The sequence below is a fragment of the Podarcis bocagei genome (assembly GCF_964188305.1).
Source record: "Podarcis bocagei genome assembly, chromosome: 7".
Classification (NCBI taxonomy): domain Eukaryota; kingdom Metazoa; phylum Chordata; class Lepidosauria; order Squamata; family Lacertidae; genus Podarcis; species Podarcis bocagei.
The window spans coordinates 12,278,348-12,299,769 of record NC_138132.1 but is presented as its reverse complement, the minus strand read 5'-3'; the positions used below and the strand labels follow the sequence as shown (position 1 = coordinate 12,299,769).

At 51.6% G+C, this 21,422-nt stretch overlaps 1 protein-coding gene across 3 annotated transcripts in view; it reads right to left on the bottom strand.

Annotated features, from left to right (window-relative positions):
* The window catches only part of CIC (capicua transcriptional repressor), a 49,013-nt gene extending 30,665 nt beyond the window's left edge, over positions 1–18,348 (bottom strand). For 2 of the 3 annotated variants that reach the window (XM_081200113.1, XM_081200115.1), the window contains exons 1-2: positions 18,230–18,348; positions 10,531–13,113 (exon numbers count right to left, since the gene is read on the bottom strand). In XM_081200113.1, the coding sequence (XP_081056239.1) occupies positions 10,531–13,081 (2,551 nt within the window). In that variant the 5' untranslated portion in view covers positions 13,082–13,113; positions 18,230–18,348. Of the gene's footprint in view, positions 1–10,530; positions 13,114–16,968; positions 17,106–18,229 lie in introns of those variants that run through there. The other variant, XM_081200114.1, reaches the window with a different exon arrangement.
* Between the last annotated feature and the right edge of the window lie 3,074 nt (positions 18,349–21,422).

Genomic DNA, 21,422 nt, shown 5'->3' with positions numbered 1-21,422 from the left:
GGATGATGGGAGTTGTAGTCCAAAACAAGCTGGGTTAGAGTGTCCCAGGACTAGGGCCTGAGAGACCAGGTTCAAATCCCCACTCAGCCATGAAGCTCATTGGGTGACCTTTGGCCAGTTACTGTCTTCCAGCCTAGCCTAACTCACAGGAAAAAATGTATGCCCCCTTGAGCAAAGGTGGGATATAAAATAAACTAATTTGTTGCAGCCAAAAAACCCCCAAAAATGTCTGACAGCCCTTTAAACCCTAATGAATCTATTGTGGTATAAGCTTTCATGGATTACTGCAATACAGGGGACTCTAGTCCACGAAAGGTCATACAGTGGTACCTCAGGTTACATACGCTTCAGGTTACATATGCTTCAGGTTACAGACTCTGCTAACCCAGAAATAGTGCTTCAGGTTAAGAACTTTGCTTCAGGATGAGAACAGAAATCGTGCTCCGGCAGCGGGAGGCCCCATTAGCTAAAGTGGCGCTTCAGGTTAAGAACAGTTTCAGGTTAAGAACAGACCTCCGGAACGAATTAAGTACTTAACCCGAGGTACCACTGTACTCTAATAAATGGGTTAGTGTTTAAGATGCCACAGGATCGTTTTGTAGTTTCCCTCCCACATGCGAGTCTGCCAAGCCTGATCGCTTTCCACAGAATGATGGTTTCCTTTTTTAAAAGCACAAGACAGGTGTGGAACGCCAGCTTGCAAGCATGAAATTCGCACTTTCAGAGGAAGTGCGAACGTACCCCGAGGTTTGCTCAAGCGGCACCATGACTGCGCCACGGGGAAATACGTGCACGGTGCAACTGCGGAACACACGTGTGCATGCGATGGATATGCCCGTGCACACAATTGTGCAAGCATGCCCACGCTCAGTGCGAGTACACAAATAAACCCATCACATGTGAGGGTGTGGGAGTTGGGGAGCCGGCACTACTGCAGTACGCGCAAAATGCACCTAAGCCCCAAGCCATATGCACAAATGTACAACTCCCCTAAATCTGGATCTGGTCTCTCCCGTTGCTGATAAAAATAGAGATGGGGCTCCGGGCGAGCAGCAGGGAGATGGTAGCCTTGGTTACCAGTTGCCGAGAGACAGCAAACTGCAGTTGTGATGCTGCAGGGAGATGGAGCCAGTGCCTTGGGAATGGGAGAAGCACATGCCACGCTCTCCCTTACCTTGCATGCTCGAGTCCTCACCTCTGTCCTAGGTGTCCTAACACCCCAGAGCAGGATTTGCACAGACCTGAACAGTGTCCTGGACACACAGAGCTCCAGAACCTGCCCGTCACCACTGCCAAAATGAGGGCCTGATCCCCAGAAAGCAAACCTCAAATGTAACCGCCTGATCTCAGAGTCCCCAAAGAGTGTGTCTAGTTGGGTGCAGAAAACTGGCAAAGCACAAGCATGCATTCTTATCCACCCCAAAAGGTCTCTCCCAGGGGTGAAAGGGATGGGCTCAGAGGCAGTGTTTGAAATTAGCCAGGGGCCAGAAGAGAAGAGTTTGATATCCCACTTTATCACTACCCCCAAAGGAGTCTCAAAGCGGCTAACATTCTCCTTTCCCTTCCTCCCCCAAACAAATACTCTGTGAGGTGAGTGGGGCTGAGAGACTTCAGAGAAGTGTGACTGGCCCAAGGTCACCCAGCAGCTGCATGTGGAGGAGCGGAGACGCGAACCCGGTTCCCCAGATTACGAGTCTACCGCTCTTAACCACTACACCACACTGGCTCTCTTTTGTGCCTGGCTTTCGACAACTTGCGACCAAGTGAAGGTGCCTGGGTCCCAGGATGGCGCCTGAGATCTCCACCATCCGGGGATCGATCATTGAATCTGGACTGTTTTTATCCACTAATACCCCACCCAGTTATATTTCATCTGCACAATCGGAATGAATTTCTGAAAGCCAATAGTTTTGTTCTTTGCAGCCTGAGCAGGAGCAGTCGCCATTAAGAGAAAGAGGTTGGAATAAGCCAATATACATGTGGACCATTCCTGGGGCAAGGGACTTTTCTCCTGTAAGTTCTCAAAGCTTTTTACTTAGCTTGTCTGAACCAGACAGATGAGAATAAATCACAGTCAGTCCATCATCTGGAAAAAATGACTTTAGAGCCATCTTGCCCAAAAATGGCAACTAGATGTTCCCTTTTGGTGACAGCAACCTTGGTTTAATGAGCCATTGGCTTCTAGCTTACCGTATTTTTCGCACCATAGGACGCACCGGACAATAGGACACACTTTGTTTTAGAGGGGGGAGAACAAGGGGAAAAAAATTCTCCCCCTCTCTGCCCAGCTCCCCTTCAGTGAAGCGGCAGGAGACGCTGCACAGAGAGGGGGAGAACTTTCCCCCTCTTGTTTCCAGGCTTCCAAGGTGCCGTTTAAGGTGCGTTCAGGTGGCTACCTTGGAAGCCTGGAGTGCACTGACCCCTCTCACTCTCCAGGCTTCAGGTTCCTTTCGACCTGCTCTTTGGGGCCAAAGAGCATGTCAGGGAGCAGCGGAGAGGCTCCTGCCATAGCCGCGCGTCACCTCTCCAGCCAGGAGAGGGTCGCGGGGCTATGGCGTCTTCGCTCCATAGGACGCACACACATTTCCCCCTCATTTTTGCGTCCTATAGAGCGAAAAATACGGTATATATCTGAGTTTCTAACACTGCTCAGAGGTACCCAGTGGTATGGAGTTTGGATCTCACATTATGATTTTGGCGATAGCAGCCACCAGGGGGAGAAAAGAGGTCTGTGAGGCTTCTTATGGTACAGAACAGTGGATGGAGTGGGGGGGAAACTGCAGTCAGCCAGCTGTTCCGTGTATGTTCCTCTTTCTCCACTCACTCATGCAAGCGTCATGTGATGCTCCAGCAGTCGCGCGCATGGACAATACACAAAACACAGACTGGTGTGCAACTGGTCGTTCCTATGGGTACCGGCAGTTATATTAATGGCAAAGCCTTGTCCACACATGGATGGGTGGGCAAACGTACCGCGACACCTGGACACGTGTTCAGCCATGTCGCAAACCGTATCTACCTGCATGTGGGAATGAGTCCAATGTCTAATAAAGAAAAGTCATGTCTGAACTGGTCTCTTGGCTGCGGCAAATGCTTCAACCCAGGCGTCTCAGGGTCAAGAACAGGATGGTGCAGCAGGCATGACTTGCTGCAATGAAGGAATCAGGGAGGTGGGTGCGGGGTCACAGCACTGGGTCTCCCCAGAACTGCCTCCATATTCATTCTGCACACTAAAGCCCCATCTGCACTCCCTATTTAAAGCAGCATCATTCTGGGAACTGTAGCTCTGCGAAGGGAACTGGGGTCTCCTAACCACCTTCAGTACCCTAAATAAACTACAGCTCCCAGGATTCTTTGGGGGAAGCCATAGAATATTAGAGTTTGAAGGGACCCATGGGCAGGGTTTGAAACTTTCATTAGCACAAGCAGCTTCTGAGCTCTGGCTGCCTAAGATTTGAGATTAAAACTGCAGAAAGGAAGGAAAGGGGGACCTTTTTCTGCCTCCCCACTTCCAGCTACTCTCTGAAGACTGGAGAAGAGACCCTCTTAGGAATATTAGGGGGGTGGGCAGGGGAAGGACTAGATCGTGTGAAAAGTGAGTATAATATTTTAGCTGCAGTTCCTTCATTTTCAGCTTTGTCTTTTTGTTATAAAAAAAGCGCGCCTAGACATTTCATTGTTGTGCCCATAACCTAGGCTGAAGGTGCCATTTAGCTCCTGGATTTCATATCTCAGTTTCTAACACTGCCCAAGGGTCATAAAGTCCAGCCCCTTGCAAATGCAGGAATCTCAACCAGATCATAACAGATGGCCATCCAACCTCTGCTTAAAAACCTCCAAATAAGGGGAGTCCACCACCCCTCGTGGGAGTCTGTTCCACTGCCGAACAGCTCTGACTGTCAGAAAGTTTTCCCGAATGTTTAGTCAGAATTTCCTTTCTTGTAGGGTTGCCATATTTCAAAAAGTGAAAATCCGGAAACAAAAGCAATTGCCATTTTTGAGCTACTTTTAAGGGAAATCCAAGGCAAAAATGACACTGCTGGCATGGGCTGCCATATGTCCAGATTTCCCCGGACTTTTTGCCACTTTCCGTCCGGACACTGCTTCTGACTGCAGTATTCCGGGTATGTCCGGGAAATTCTGGACATATGGCAACCCTAAAGTTTCTTGTAACTTGAAGCCACTGCCTGGAGTCAAGAGCAGGAGAAAACAAGCATGCTCCCTATTCCATTTGACAGCCTTTAAGATGGCTATCATATCTCCTCTGTCTCCTCTTTCCCAGGCTAAACATACCCAGCTCCTTCAAGCGCTCCTCATAAGGCTCAGTTTCCAGACCCCTGATCATCTTGGTTGCCTTCCTCTGCACATGTTCCACCTTGTCAACATCCTTCTTAAAATTGTGGTGCCCATAACTGGACACAGGATTCCAAGTGTGGTCTGACTAAGGCAGAATAAAAAGGTAAAGGGACCTCTGACCATTAGGTCCAGTCACGAGCGACTCTGCGGTTGCGACACTCATCTCGCTTTATTGGCCGAGGGAGCCGGCGTACAGCTTCCAGGTCATGTGGCCAGCATGACTAAGCCGCTTCTGGCGAAACCAGAGCAGCGCACGGAAATGCCGTTTACCTTCCCGCTGGAGCGGTACCTATTTATCTACTTGCACTTTGACGTGCTTTTGAACTGCTAGGTTGGCAGGAGCTGGGACTGAGCAATGGGAGCTCACCCTGTTGCGGGGATTTGAACCGCCGACCTTCTGATTGGCAAGTCCTAGGCTCTGTGGTTTAACCCACAGTGCCACCCGCGTCCCTCAAGGCAGAATAGAGTGGTTCTATTACTTCCCTTGATCTGGACACTATACTTCTGTTGATGCAGCCTAGAATAGCATTAGCTTTTTTTGCTGCTGCATCACACTGTTGACTCATGTTCAGCTTGTGGTCCATCAAGACCCCTAGATCCTTTTCACATGTACTGCTAGTAAGCCAGGTGTCCCCTTGTCTATATTTGTGCACCTGGTTCTTCCTGCCTAAGTGCAGAACCTTGCATTTGCCCCCACTGAAATTCATGTTGTTAGCTTGCACCCAGTTCTCCAAACTGTTAAGGTCATTTTGAATTCTGATTCTGTCTTCTGCGGCATTAGTAACCCCTCCCAGTTAGGTGTCAATCTTCAAATCTGATGAGCATCTCCTCAATTCCTTCATCCAAGTCATTTATAAAGAGGTAGAACAACAGCAGGCCTAGGATTGTTTAAAGTTGTTTAAATGATTGTTTAAAGTTGCATGACACTTATTAAAATGCATAGCAGGGCTGGGCAATATATTGTTGTCCCATCCAAAACCGGTTTGAAGTCCATATTGTGATACTGGCCTGGTAATTTTTGACCTGGCAATATATTGCGAATCGCTATATGCATGTGTGAGCTATGCAAAAATCACAATGCAGGGGAACCCATGAAGCCAGCCAAGGCCTCTACATAGCCCCATCCTCATTTCAGACATTATGATATATTGGTCTATCGCCATGTTTAATTGGCGATATATTGTGATGTAGAAAACCAGATATCGCCCAGCCCTAATGCATAGTGCAGATGGAATCCTTCCTACAAATTCTAAAGCCCTTTGCTATCAATAAGATCAAGTTCTAAAATGCCAACACTTCTGAGTATCTGTGTGGAATGGTATTATGATCTACACAGCAGTCTTAAAAGCACCTGCACAAAAATGGCTAGCCCACCTAGGATTGCCTTATTGTTATATCCTGCTCCAAGACCAACCAATACAGGGTGGGGGTTAGGAATATTTTAATAAATAACCTCCAAACACATACCTCAGTCAGTAGTGGTACACAGCTGGCCTGAAAGGAAAACGGGGGGGACGGGGGGGACGGGACAAAATAGAAGCAACTCCCTTCCGGTTTATGAATGCTTCCCTGCCCGGAGACAATTTCTATTCACCATACGTGAGTAGATATTTAACCCTAACCCAGACCTCTGGGGGGGGGGGTAAAGATTACCCCAGTGGTGCACTTTTAATTACAGAGTTTACACAGAAGTAGGCTGACAGCAAGGGATTCGGGTTACCTAGGAAAACCAGAACAAGAAATTTTTCCTGTGCTTCAGGAAAAATTCATTCGCATCAGGAAATTTTCTTATGCCCCGGAGAGCGACCTAATTGAGCATGTTCGTTTTACCTATATTTAGTAAGCAATGCTAAACCGTTGGAAACTGCTGCGCTCGCCTAGCATTATACTTGGGAACCAGCATCTCTCCGGTGTTGCTAATGCGCTTATGAAACAGAAAATTCTGCGTGGGGAAATAAAAGCACTTTAAAATGGCAAGTTGGAGCCAAGCGGGTTCTCCCTCAGAGTGGACCCACTGAAAATGGGCCCAAGGTAGTCATGGAATCAGAGTTGGAAGGAATCCCAAGAGTCATTTAGTTCAACATCTTACAACACAGGACTCACAGCTAAAGCATCCCTGACAGATGGCCGTCTAACCTCTGCTCAAAAACCTCCAGTGAAGGAGAGTCCACAACTGTTCCACTGTCAAACAGCTGTTAGCAACAGAAAGTTCTTCCTAATGTTTAGTCGGGATCTCTTTTCTTGTAATTTGAATCCATTGGTCCAGGTCCTACCCTTTGGAGCAGCAGAAAGCAAGCTAGTCATGGTCATCCAATTCAATGAGTCTTCTCTTGAGCATGATTGACATTCGGTACAGCCCTTTCGATTTTGGAAAATTTCCCACCCCACATTATTTGCCTACCACATAGTCCTTCCAAGATATTACTGGGCTGGTGGCAAACAATATCCCCAAAGTTTGCCCACTTACCATCTGCAGTTCTCTTTAAGAAAGTTTCAGACATGTCTATGTCTTACACACATATATGTACACATTCCAGGAAACACAACTGACTGTTACACTAGGGGTTTTTCTAATTCTCTCAAAAAATGTAACGTGTTGGGGTAAAAGACTTCCGAGAGAAAGCGACAGGCCTAAAAGCCTTCAAGGTGGTCTTCAACTCTCCCAGCCATTAATCATATGTCACACAGCTCTTGGCATCATCTAAGCAGGTTAAAAACAGGGTGATCTCAAACTGATCAAAACTAGCACTTAGCCAAACTGGTCGGTTGGCTGGTTAGTAAGCTAGTTAGATATCCCACCTTTTCCCCAGAACAAAGACTCACGGTGGCTTACAAAAAAAATTAAACTGGACTTGGTAACGTGAGACTCTTAAACTCAAAGTCGTGAGTTCGAGTCCTACCATCGGGCAAAAGATTCCTGCATTGCAGAGGCTTGGACTAGGTAATCCTTGTGGTCCCTTCTATAATTCTGAGTTTAGGCTCCTGCTCCCAGCCTACATTAAAACCCGATTGCTGTTTTGATGTGGACAAGACATGGGCAACTTCTTTAGGCAGATCCAAGCCAGGAAAGCAGTGCCAGTTCTAAAAATCCAAGGCTCCTTTCAGTGACTTAGGAACTGAAGAGCAGCCCTCCTGGATCAGGCCAAAGGCTGATCTAGTCCAGTATCCTGTTCTCACAGTGGCCAATCAGATGCCTATGAAAAGCCCCTGCGCAGGACACAAACGCTGCAACCTGGGAACTTGCTTACTTATTTTTTAACAAACTTGTTTTTCTAGATCAGGCTGATGCGGCTCACAACCCAACCAAGTCAAATGCTACCCACCAAATGTGTACAGACACGCACAGGATAGTTTGGCTAACCTGGCATTGTGGCCGGCTTGGGACTGCAAACGGTCATGAGTATAACCTGGCAGGTGGTTCAAAAGCAGTGCAGGCCTGTTGTCCATTCCATAGTGCACTGGGAAGCAAGTGGCAGAACATGAGAAATCATGGGGGGGAAATATCTAGACTAGTGTAGGATCTCTCTTACACAGACACACACTCTCTCTCATAGAATCAAAGAAGTGTAGAGTTAGAAGGGTCCCTATGGTCATCTAGTCCAACCCCATGCATTGCAGGAATCTCAGCTAAAGCATCCATAACAGGTGACACACCATCCCTCGCAGGAGCTGGGACAAAACTTGGAAGCTCTGCGTGCCCCTACCTCCGGGAGGAGGAGAGAATCTGTTTCGTCAAACGTCCAGCCACAACCAAAGGAGACCAAAGTTGAAATCCCAACTCAACCCTAGACAGACAGGGCTGCTGCCTTGAGCACATCACATACTCTCTCTGCTTCAGATTCCACAACTATCAAAGGGGACGGTTGATGGCCTTGGGCCCAATCCAGCCAAGGCTCGCTGCGATTTCCGCCTACTTAAAATATCCCGTACTGAAAACAAAGATAGGAGTGCAAGGACTTTGCTGCTGGGTCGTGATGTAGGCTAGAGGTAAATTCACAGAGGAAAAAAATCTCTCAATGGCTATTAACTACAACAGTTATCACAAGAAGTAGGACTCTGAATAGCAGTTGCCTGAAGGCAGGCAGGCAGGCAGCGGGGTGTGTGGCTCAATGTCCCTTGCGCCCCTGCTTCCTGGAAAACACAACAAAATACTGGGCTACAGTAGGAGTGGGGAGCATGGATGAGAGGGACCTATAAGGAAAGGCTGAAACAGCAAGAAAACTGCTGGCACATTTGCAAAGCTAAGCAGGGTCCGGTATGGTTCGAAACTGGATGGGAGACCGTGTGTTGAGAGTCCTGCATTTGCAGGGGGTTGGACTAGATGACCCCTGGGATCCCTTCCAACTCTACCATGATTTGGGACTCTTTAGCCAAGAAAAAGGTAAAGGAGAGGTGCCATGATGGAAGTTTATAAAATTATGCCTGCCATGGAGAAAATGGGGAGAGTAAAGTTTTTTTCTCCCACTAGAACTCACTGACATCCAATGAAGCTGAAAGATTGGGGACAGAGAGAAGAAATAACTTATTCACACAGCACAGAGTCTAACCATGGAACTCACAGCGATGGCCAAAAACTTGGGGCGGCTTTCTTGCCAGGATGGCCGTGTTTTTCTTCCACGGTTGGAGGCAGCATTGCCTTTGAATAACAGTAGTTGCTGGAAATCGCAAGAGGGGAGAGGGCCCGGACCCCGCTTGCTGGTGTCCCCCACACATCAGGTTGGCCACTATGAGAACAAGATGCTGCACTAAATGGGCCATGGGCCTGATCCTGCAGGGCTCCTTCTTCTGCTCTCATGACCTTTGGCCTGAAGCGGCAGGACTCTCACGAAAATGTTGCCGCTAGTTCAGTGTTTGAAATTAGCCAGGCGCCAGGTGCATTTTGCACCTGGCTATCGGCCACTTGCGACTAAGTGAAGAGGCCTAGGTGTCAGGATAGGGCCTGACATCTCCACCATCTGGAGGTGCGTGCCATTGGATCCGGACTGTTTTCACGCACCAATACCACATCCTGGAGAATTCTATCAGTTATATTTTATCTGCACGGTCAGGGTGAATTTCTGGAACCCAAATGCTGTTTCTGTGCAGCCTGAGCAGGAGCAGCGAACAACGTCATAGTTAATTGTTGTCGGTTGTCTTCACTTACCCCACCCCACTGCCCGGCTCACATTCACAGTTGTGAAGAGTATTCCTACATTATGAATGGTCCATAAAAAGAGAGAGGTCGGAATAGGCCAATATATATGTGGACTGTCACTGCATCAAATGACTTTCCTTCTTTAAGTTCTCAAAGTTCTTAACAAAGCTCAAGGTTGTCATCTGAAATAGCCAGACGTTTAACTGAAAATCAACCACATTCAGTCCATTCTTCGAAAAATAAGACTTGCCCAAAAATGGCAACTAGACGTTCCATTTTCTCGACTGTAACCTTGGCTTAAGGAGCCATTTGGTGCCTAGTTTACATATCTGAGTCTCTAACATTGCACCAGCTATTAGAGGAGGTTAGGGTACAAACCCAAAATGGAGCACCCAAAAACCTTTCGCCTTCCCTTCATTGTCATGTTTGAATCACATCCGGACCAGGTTGGCTGCACAGAGCTGAAGAAAAACACTATCCTCAGATGAACTATGTGGACACTTTCAAACTCCCTCCTAGATGCAGCCTCAAAGCCAGCGTACATTTCCTGCTTCCAAACAGCACTGAGTGAAATATCTCTTTGCACCTACAACTCATGGAGCACTTTCAATTCACAATGTCCTTCACCGTCCTGAATGCCCTTGCTTTCACAACAACCCTGCAGAGCAGGACGCTATTGCTGCCGCTGCCCAAAAAAGGAGTACTTGCTAACAGCAGCAGGGCGGCAGTGGCTGCTGAAATCAGATCTCCAGGGCCTAGATCCAAAGCAAACTCTCTCAGCCACTAGGCCATACAAAACACAAGATCCCCACTCTCTTTCCGAAACAGAGACGCAGCCTCTCTCGGTGCAAAGAAGAAAACAGTTAGTGCAAAGTCAGAGCGGATTCAAAGCAGGTATATGCACAGGACCTAACGCACAGACAAGTGCCTCGTTTTCATCTTCAACAGAATGAATCTTGGTAACCATCAAATGCAGTCCACACAGGGATTGAAAACTGTGCCAGAATACGAAAACAAACTAAGCAACCAGCCCAACTCACCTGTCCCAGGCCTTCCCATTATTATCTCCTTCTTGGGCGTGGGGTGGCTGGTGTACTCTCCAGGGACGATGACAGGCAGGAGGGCTGCAGGAGAAGGATGGAAGGCGACCGGCTGGAAGGGGGAGGAGACGCTGAAGATGGGCGGGGCCTGCTCGGAGGCGGAAACCACGCAGGGCTGGCTGGAAGGAAGAGTCCGGCCCACGTTGATGGGCACCGGCATCTGCAGCTGCCCCTTGCCCGGAAGATGCTCCTTGGAGCCGGCCTTCCCCGCCCGCGGGCTGCCCACCCTCCCCTCCAGGGGCTTTTCAGTGAACTTGGAGGGCAGCGGCACGTCGGGATTCCGCACGATGACGGGCGAGTCCCTCTGCACGGCGGGCACCCTGCGCACGGTGGGGCTGGGGTCGGAGGTCAGCCCTGCCGGCGGGGGCACCAGCAAGAGCGGGGAAGCCTGTTGGGAGCGGGAGGAGAAGGGCCCTGCCCCGGCGGGCGACACGGCCCGGAAGCCAGCTGGTGTGGAAGGAGTGGGTGTGTGCGAGACAGACTCGACGCCCGAGTCGAGGCTCTCGTTCTTGTGGAAGTCGGCTGCCGAGCCCGTGCTGCTGTGGTGAGAGTCCCCGGCTTTCCGCTTGCTGGGGCTCATGGGCACAGTGAAAGTAAGGTTGGTCTGGAAGGTGATGCCTGAATGGTGGCGCTCGCGGGAGGCCGCGTGGTGCAGCATCTCAGGGCTCAGCACGGCGCCACTGACACCCTTCGGCGTGCTGGCGCTGACGTGGCGGCTGCGGGCAGCAGCCCTCTGGATGACAGGCGAGGCATTGATGGGGCTGAAGTTGGCTGGGCGGAAGCCGAAGAGGGGCGAGGGAGAGGGAGAGGGTGCCGGTGAGAAGGGAGACTGGTTGGAGACGGGTGAGAAGGAAGGGGTGCCCGAGCGAGAGCTGCCCAGGGAGACCAGCATGACAGCCGCTTCGCACTCATCAAACTCGAAGCGGGACAGGTCGGCAGGGGGCACCAGGCGGGGCCGAGAGTCCCCCCGTGCGCTGCTGGCCTCGCTGTCCCGCGAGGTGTCATCCCAGTCAAATTCGGCACTGCCCTCCCGCAGCCCACTGGCCCGCCCCTCCGAGAGGCTCTCCATCTCCTTGGTGCGCATGGAGAGGTGGCGGGAGCAGTAGCCGCGCCGCTGCGACTCCTTCATGCAGCCCTCCCGGGAGCACAGCCGCCGCCACTGCTTCCCGTTGAACTTCTTGCGGATGCCATTGGGCGTGCACACCACGTCCCCCTTCTTGTACTTCTGCTGGGCCGCTGTGAGGGGAGTCCGGGAGCGAGACGAGCCCGGGGTGCTGCATTTGTCCACGGACATGACGCTGCTGCTGCGGCTCCCGCTCGCATCCGGGCTCAGCAGCGGGGACGGCTGCTCGGGGAGGCGAGGGAAAGCAGGGGACTTGGGCGGGGACAGGATCTGGGGCGGCACCACCACAGACTTTTCCTCTGCCCGCACGCAGGCGCTGATCTTGGAGACTTCCGCGTCTTCTGGTTGTTTCGGGTCGGGGCACGGGAGGGCCAGGGCGACCTTCTCTTCTTCCGGCAACGGAGGTGACTTTTCAGGCGGCTTGCTGTCCTCGGGGGCAGCTTCGCAGCTCCACGGCGGGCGCAAGAGGCGCAGGGCCGAGCGTGTCACCCAGGCGGAGTCTTTGCGGGCTGCCGCAGTGCCAGGGAGGACGACAGGGCGGGCGAAGTGAACTTTGTAGGAAGCCGGCTTGGCGCTCACCTCAACAACGGTGCCTTCCCGGTAGGCCGTCTCCTCGGGGTCCGCACAAGCGCAGACCAGTGTGCCAACCGCCAAGGCCCCAGGCGGAGGCGTGGCGTCCAGGACCACATCCACCGCGCTGGAGCCCAGAGCCCCTTCGTAGTACGCTGTGACGCGGTCGCCCACAAACTGCACCCCCAAGTCCTGCCCCCGGCGGATCTGCTTCACTACGGCCGGCTGAAAGAGCCCTTCACGCCGGACCAGCACTCGCTGCGAGCGCAGCTGCCGCAGGTCATAGTTGCTCGGGGCCGTGGTCCAGCCGTCCCCCGCCCCCTTGTCGTTCTCGTCCGCAGAGTGCTCGCTGGCGGTGTCGGTGCTGGACGAGGGGCAGCGCCTGGGCTCGTCCTCGGCGGGCCCCGCCGCACCTTCGCTGCCGTTTGACTCGTCGCCCCCCGGGCACTTCCTGCAGGGCGCCCGTGACTTGAAAGTGGCCGTCTTGCGGTTCAGGGAGGCTTCCGCCCCGCAGGCCTCAGTCCCTGGGTCCCTGTCCCCCTCGGGCAGCTTGTAGGGGTCCTCGGGCGTCCCTGCCAACTCCTGCAGGCCAGGATCCATCTGCGGCTGCAGGCACCGGGCACCTGGGAAAGGTGGGGCTTGATCTAGAGACTCCTCCCCTGCTTCTTCTTCGGGCTTGGGCCCCTCCTCAGTGGCCTTGCGCTTCTGGGCCTTGGCTGCCCGAGTGGAGGGTGGGGAGCGGCTGCTGCTGCTGCTAGAGGAGGAGGAGGAGCCAGCAGCCTTCCTCGCTGGTTTCATATTCCCTCCAGGCTGGGTGTGGACTCAGGGAGCTGAGAAGAGAAAGACAAGAGGCAAAGGTTACAAGAGCAGGCAGAGGCTCGTTCTGCCGAGGTTCCAGCGAACCAGAGTGACAAACCCCATACCTGCTCTCTCACTGGTCCAAGGATCTGGCCTCTCCTTCCCCACTATTGCAGCCATCCAGCTTTTCAGAACTTGGGGGTTTTGTTTTAAGCTAAAGAGCAGGGATGTCATACAGAATCATAGAGTTAGAAGGCACCCCTAGAGGGTCCAACCCCCATGCAATGCAGGAATTTCAGTGAAAGCATCCATTATATCCTAAACATTTAATGACAGAACTCTTGGGTATCCTATGAACCTGAATGCTGGGAAGATTCAGGGCAGAAAGTTCTTCGCCAGTGCAGAACTCACTTCCACAAGGGGCAGCCGCCAGCTTGGATGGCTTTAAAAGAGGAGCAGACGAGTTCATGGGGAATAAGTCCATTGGTGGCTGTACACTCCATGGCCATTCTCTGCCTCCACAGTTGGGAGGGAGTAATGCCTCTTAACACCAGTTGCTGGAAACCACAGGAGAGAGTGCTCTTGTGTACAGCTTGAGGCTCTTAATCCAAAGGTCATGGGTTCAAACCCCACATTGGGCCATAGATTCCTGCATTGCAGGCGGTTGAACTAGATGACCCTCCAACTCTATGATTCACGTTCTGCTCACTGGTTCCCCAGAAACAAATATAGGGCCACTGTGAGAACTAGGCATTGAATCAGATGGGCCTTTGGCCTGATTCAGAAGTCTTGTAGAATCACAGAATTGCGGAGTTGGAAGGGAACCCCAAAGGTCATCAAGTCCAACCCCCTGCAATGCAATTCTTAAAATGCTCCCTGCTCCCATTGTCTTTTCCCAGCTCTAACCCTAAAAAAGATCCTTCCCGCAAGCACAAACCCACCTGCTACTTCTCGCTTGTGTGAGGCTCGTGGCAACATATTCCATACTTTTGCCCCGTCCCATAACTCTCTGCCCACCTCCCAGCCCTGAGCTCTTTCACCTCATATAATTATACTGTGGTACCTCGGGTTACAGACACTTCGGGTTACAGACTCCGCTAACGCAGAAAGAGTACCTCGGGTTAAGAACTTTGCTTCAGGATGAGAACAGAAATCGCACAGCGGTGGCACAGCAGCAGCGCAAGGCCCCATTAGCTAAACTGGTACCTCAGGTTAAGAACAATTTCAGGTTAAGAACGGACCTCCAGAACGAATTAAGTTCTTAACCCGAGGTACCACTGTATTCAGAAATGGCGAAAACACAAAGACCACTTTGGCGGGCACTTGGCAGGATACACTAATGGTTGGGTAGCACTCATACGCCACCCCTGGCACCATTGCCAATGAAATCAAGAACAAATGAAATAAATAAAAGAGCTTAGGTATTCCTGTATTGCAGCGGGTTGGAATAGATGACCCTCAGGGATCCCTTCCAGCTCCCCCCCCCCAAGAAGGTCAGTCATGACACTTAACTACACTATGTTGTAAATCAGGAAGAGGGAACCCAAGTCCCTCTTAACACCACTGGACTACAACTCTATCCTTCCTGGCCATTGGCTGCGCTGGCTGGGGCTGATGGGAAATGGAGTCCAAAAGATACCTGGAAGGTCACAGGCTCCCCGTCACCATTCTACAGAATGGGAGAGCAAGCATTCAAGCAACACAGAACTCTTCATCAGATGAAGGCGTTAAAACTTAAGATAAGAGTACAGGCTTCGGTATGGCACGGCTTGCACCTTCAACGTTCTGAATAAGTGACCCCCGGGTAATGTTAGCACGAGGAGGGGGCCCTCTGCCTTCATTTTTAATTATACAGCAGAAGCATCCGTGGGGAATAAAAAGTGAGAGGCGAAAGGGTCCTGGAGACTGGATGTTATGCCGTAAGGACCAGGCAAGTTTTGCCCTGCGAGGTCCCTCAAAACGGATGTTCGCTGAGCAGCTTATAAAGAAATGTGTAAGATAAGCCCCCTCAAGGAGGCTTGCTCCGCCTGAAACAAATCGGGCTCGCATAATAAGCAGCTTTCACCCATTCCAGCATCTCTTGAGAGACACTTCTCTCCATTTCTGTTTACCTCATCGGATGCTTCCCGAGTTTGTCTGTGCTTCATTGTGCCAAAGGCCAGAGAAGAAACTCACACGTCTATCCCAACATGAGGCAGCTCAAGAAAACGGCATATCCTCACTTGTTCAATATGGCAAACACAGTTTCTCAACGGCTTTCCATAATGTGCTACCCGGGTAAGGGGTGCAGCAAAACCCAAAGAACCCCAAGTTCTGCAGAGGGAGGCACCTTCCTTGTTCACATGTCTTCCCCTGCTACCAGCTTGGGTGCAGCTGGTGGGCGGGGAGAGGAATGCTCAGAGACCTCTGGAGGAATCCTTCCTAGTTCCCTTCTCATCTGAGGCCTGGAGACAGGAGCAGGGTGCAAAGGAATGTGGAAGAGTTGCAACCCATCCGCTTGCGCCAGGGACGTAGGCCAAATCCCCTCCTCTTCCCCACACCCCACCAAAGAGGGAGGGAGAAGAGGCTTCCTGGAAAAAACAGACTATGGACGAACAGTCTCAAGGATTGGCTCGACACAACATTCCTAATGTTATCATTCCGGACACTCTCCCTGGCTTCAAGCTTCCTCGAGAGAGAGAGGTTATGCCAGACTCTCCATGGCTGCTGCCCCCATCTCAAACCCTCTAAACACGTTCCTCTTCTCCCACCTTTCCCCCATATCTGCTGTGGATTCCTTCAGCTGAAGATGTGGGTGCTCTGTTCCCGAGTGATGAAGCAGCGGCACTCTTTATGCGCTCAGAGGCACATGCTGTTACTCCACATACCCTTGGGCTGAAACTGGCCATCAGAACAGGTCCCCGTGCTAATACCTCATGTGGCTGGGGAATAATTAAACCCTAATTCGTCCACACACCTTCTCCCTGCACAATCCCCCCCCCCACCTGCCCCATATAGGAAATATTTGGAGTAATTTCACGTTACTACCCCCCAGAGTCATATACACACAGCCATGCCATCCTTCCTTAGCAGCCCCCTCCCAAAAGCCAGCAAAGTGTCATCTGCTCCTGCCCATAGCCTTATATCTGAAAGACAGACCCTCTACCCCACAGCACCTCCCACAAGTGACCTTGCTCACCCCAAATGCTGAACAGAAGACTTTCCTTCGCTCTTGACAACGCTCCCACCACGCAACTAACTTCCCAAAGACCCCTCCCATGTTATGCAACTCCTCTCCGCTCTTTCTCTCCACCCCCACCCCAACACACACAAACACCTCCTGCCACGCACACACAATGGCCAGGCCTCCCTGCCAATCCTCCCATCCCATAATACTGTAACTGGTGTTGGGTCTCAGCCTGGACCGCTGCCCTGCTCAAAGTCATCCCACCACAGCCAGGATCAGCCCCCCTCTCCTCTCCTGGTGGAGCATCACAACCCACTTGCCCTCCCAAACATGCCCAGGAAAGGGGAGCTGGGGGGGGGGGGGCAAAGCTGGTCTCCCGCCTTGATCCCACCTGCCTTAGCAGCTGCAAAAGGGATCGCATCCCCCCCCGCCAGAATTCTTTTGCATAAAACCACCCAAAGTTGTGGCACATAAAAAGCGGGCATCTCTGCTGCTGCTGCCTCCTGCTGCTGCCTTGCAACTCTGAGGGTCCCCATTTTAGGGCTGCGGGAGTTGGAACCTCCCGGGACCAAATGGGGAGGAGTGGGAGTAAAGTTGGTGCATCCCACCCCCCTCCTTTTCCTTTGGAGGCTATGGTGAAGATGTTAACCCTTTGTGGAGCCTCCTCTCCCCCCCCCTCCTTGGGAAGGGGGGCACAGGAGTTAATATCACCCCCCCTTACCTGAATGACTCCCTCTTTCCAGGGAGTTTAGGATAGCCAGAATTCTTTCTGCAGGGAGTCTTGGTACAGTCCAGTTTTTACTCCCCCTCCCCCGCTTCTCCGATGGTCCAGCCCGAGCCCCTCTCGGCCCCTCCGAGCCCCTTTTACTCCAACAGACAAAATGGTGAATGAATCTGGACCAGCTGGAGCCACTGTCCAATCGGCACCCACAACTCCGTGACAGATTTTCGTACGAGCCAATAGCTCGCCTCCAGAACTTGCGCATTCCCCACCTCCCGAGACAGGCAGCGCGTACGGCCTATCAGCGCTGAAAGGGGTCGGCCAGACTATTCAAAGCATTCCTGCCCCTCCCTTGAGAGAAGCACTTACAGTAGCCTGTAGAAAGGTGAATTAAGGGAGAAGTGGGAGAAGCCCACCATACAGTAGCCAATAGGGACGGAGAGGCGGAGCAAGAACACAGACTTGTTTACCGGGCGCCGGGCAAACAGGAAGAGCGAGGTTCCGCAGAGCCTCATGGGACATGTAGTCTTTGAGGACTTTCACCCACAGCTGATTGAGTCTTCCAACCCTCGCAGAAAGAACTTTAATTCCCATGACACTACGCGAAATACAGCTGAGGCAGAAACGGGGAGCTATCCTTCATGGGACTTGTAGTTCTTGTCACTCATCCTTCCCATACTGCGTAGGTGTGAAAGACAACAATTCCCATAGTGCCTTGTTGGCCAGGCTTCTACCGCATTAGAAATGCTGAGCGCGCAAGGGCTGCCGGCCGCCGAAGTCATGGTTCCCATAAAGTGTTATGGGAGAAACCAGGAAGTTACCAGAGAAAGAACCACAACTCCCGGGATGCACCGCGGCGTTCCTCAGGCCGGTCAGGGTGCCGAAGAATCTTCAGGGCCAGCGATGCCCATAGGAAAAGCAGAGGGACGTACTCGTAAAAGACTAGCGCACCCATCATGCTTTGGGGCAACAGAACGTCTAAAGAAGCCAAGACTCCGCGCACAGCCTCATGGGATTTGTAGTCCAAAACGGCAGCCCGCCCTTACGACATCCTGGGTAGTTCCCTTAGGAAAGACTACAACTCCCATCAAGCTCTTCCGCTTGTTACTTCTAGCCTGTCCCCTCCCCCGCAGGGCTGCAAAGTACAACTGAGGCAAGCGGAGCGAACGGGGAGGGTGGACTTCGTTCCCATCCCAAGTCCCCTCGGCGGAAGGTCCATTTTTACGTAATTTGCATGTCATTAGCATATTCATAAACTCACCCGTCGTCCGCTCCTGGCCTCCCTTGCCCCGGCCGGGCCCCTCGCGCTTCCCCTCAGCAACAGCGGAGCCGCCGCCGACAGCTCCGCGGCCAATCAGCGTCCGGACCGGGATCCCCTTCCCCACGTGGGGCCGAGGAGGCGGGGCCGGCAGCGACCAATCAGCGCCTGGGGCGGCCTAGGAATGAAGTCACCAGGGCGGGTCAGCATTGGCCGGCGCTGCCGGAGTTCGTAGCCAATCAGGAGCCGCTTTCGGCAGGACAGGAACGGGCGAGAAGTCGGGAGTTGTGGAACCTGGAAGATGCGGCGGGGGGGGGGCGGGGGCGCGACTGCTCGCTCGCACGCGCGCGCACACACCTGCGCGTGCAGGCCCGTCACTTTCCCGCAAGAGCGTGCAATGCACACACACGTTTTGCGCCAGCAATTTGACCCCGATGCAACTTGAACAAATGCAACAAGCGCGATCTACTTGGCGTTCCCGTCCAAACAATTTTGCGGAGCGCGGTGCAGTTTTCGCCTTTTCAGCCCCGCAAAATACACACACACAAAAAGAAAGCAGGTCAGCCACACTGGCGCGTGCTACGGAAATGCACGTAGGCCTTCTCGGGTAGGTTAAGGCCTTCCCCACCCTCTTCGCCTCTGCTGAGTTTCTGCAGAAAGGAAGGGGAAAGGCGCGTTCACGTCGCCTGCAAATTACCCTCCAGAAACGCCCTGGCTGCGTGTTATTTAACTTGCGCGGCGGCGTGTCTGGTCGTGCACAGCTACACGGATTCCTTCTGCCTTGCAGTAGTAGTTTTAAATAAGCGGAGAGCGCAGCGAGAGGGGCCTCCGTGCCGTGGCAGCTGCTTTCCTCGGGACAGTGGTGTCTTCTGACGCTCATTCTCTCACCTCCATGTGGACAAAGCGCTGGCCCGTTAGGTTTGACTTCCAAAGCAGCTGCTCCTCAAGCCACCCAGAGCCCTGGGCCATTTCCTGCCCCCTTGGAAGAGTGTTCACAGTTGCCAACACAGAAGCCCCCAGAAGGGTCCAGGAAGTGAACCAGTTAGGCCGCAGCCGCACCATACGTTTTACACTCCGTAATGCCACTTTAAAAAGCCATGGCTTCTCCCAAATAATTCTGGTAGCTTTGGTTTGGTAAAGGTGCTGAGAGTTGTTAGGAGACCCCTTGCATTCCTTCGTCATCATCATCATCCTATTACCGGTATTTTTTATATTGCACCCATCTGACTGGGTTTCCCCAGCCACTCAGGGTGGCCAAAGCACTTTCTTTCCCTCAAGGAATTCTGAGCACTGTAGCAACCATTAACAAACGATAGCACCCAGATTTCTTTTGGGGAGAGAAAATATTCAAATCTGCTGTTGTTGTTGTTGTTGTCTTCTAAGATCCAGTGATCTCAGAGTTCACTTTAAACGTATGGTGTAAATGATAGGAAAGCAGAGTTCAAGGACGCAGATTTAAGTTCTGCTATTAAACAGTAAAATGGGCCCTGCAAAAATGCATTTAACCTGTTCAGTTGTTGTTTAAATAGCAGCTGAGGAGGGAGAGGTCCCAACCAAATTTGGGAAATTTGTACCCTGAAGAAAGGGGGTTAATCTTTTCGCAACATGGTCCTGATGAAAATCATCGTCATCCCTCAGAACCTGCCATTCCTTCCCAATGCGAATTCTCCTTTTTGATTTATATCGTTGGTTACCAAAACCACTTGAAAATTGCGGGTCTTAATGACTCTTCCGTCTTTCGTAACAATTGTAATGCACTGCACTACACGCTGTATGGCTTTAACTTTTTTTTATTGCTTCTTTTTTTCCCTTATCTTGAATTTTTATTGTATTACAATTTGCATTCCATAGAATTCAAAATGTAATACAATAAAATACAAGATAAGAAAGAAAAGAAGCAATAAAAATGCAATTACAAATCAGCATGATTCTTTCATGCAGACATGGCCGTGAACCGCCTGAACCACTGGTGGTTCACAGTCTAGGGCTGCCATATTTTGAAGAGCAAAAAAGAGGACACACTTGCCGAATTCTACTTTTAAGTATGGATCTCCATGACGACTCTATGAAAAAGAGGAGGTGTCCTGGAAAAAAAGAGTACATATGGCAACCCAAACATATACCACATTTTGGGAATCCCTGATCTATACCATAGCAGGATTCAGATGCAAGAGAAGGGTGTTTCTCCTGCAGTCAATTTCTCTGGGGAACAGGGTGTTGCACTCATGGAAATAGGCGTTATGGAAGCATGCCTTAAAGGCTCAAAACGTGGGTGGTGTTTCTGTTTTTAAAAGCTTGACATTTAGGGTACTTTTCAGCCCTGACATCTGTGCAGGGCTGCAGCTGAATCATTGTCATGTGTGCCTGAAGGCCCTTTCCTCACAAAGCATCCCAGGGTGACCCAACAGCCTGGACACGTAGAAACATATTCCCTCTTCTCCCTGTTTGCTTTGGCTCCCGACATCTCTTTCTTAACAAGAAAACATCTCGTGATGTTTGCAAGTCTGCAGCGCTTTTAAGAAGAAGAAGCTGGTGCTGTAGAAATCTCACCTATTGCTCTGTGACTTGGTGTTGTTTATGTGAGTTCAGGCAACGGACGGCATCAGAATCCCCTTGCTGGATCGGTTCAAAGCCCCTCTGGGCTGGTATTCTGTCTCCAGCAGGGGACAGACATAGGAAGTTCCACCGGCAGTGCGGAATAGCTGCAGGTTTATTTCAGCAGGGTCACAGTCAAGAAGTGAGAGGCAGGGGGCACATGGTATGGCTGCCACATGGAAGCCATATTCAGTTGTCAGATGTGGTGTGGTGGGCCCCAGATTGCAGGTGGTCAAATGCTTTGACCAAACTGTGGGAGGCGGTGGAAGACAGGAGTGCCTGGCGTGCTCTGGTCCATGGGGTCACGAAGAGTCGGACACGACTAAATGACTAAACAACAACAAATGCTTGTTGCGGTACATTCTGCAACAGAGTCCCTGTCTCCAGCATCCTTTGTTGTTGCTGTTTAGTCGTTTAGTCGTATCCGACTCCTTGTGACCCCATGGACCAGAGCACGCCAGGCACTCCTGTCTTCCACCGCCTCCCACAGTTTGGTCAAACTCATGCCGGTAGCTTCGAGAACACTGTCCAACCATCTTGTCCTCTGCCGTCCCCTTCTCCTTGTGCCCTCCATCTTTCCCAACATCAGGGTCTTTTCCAG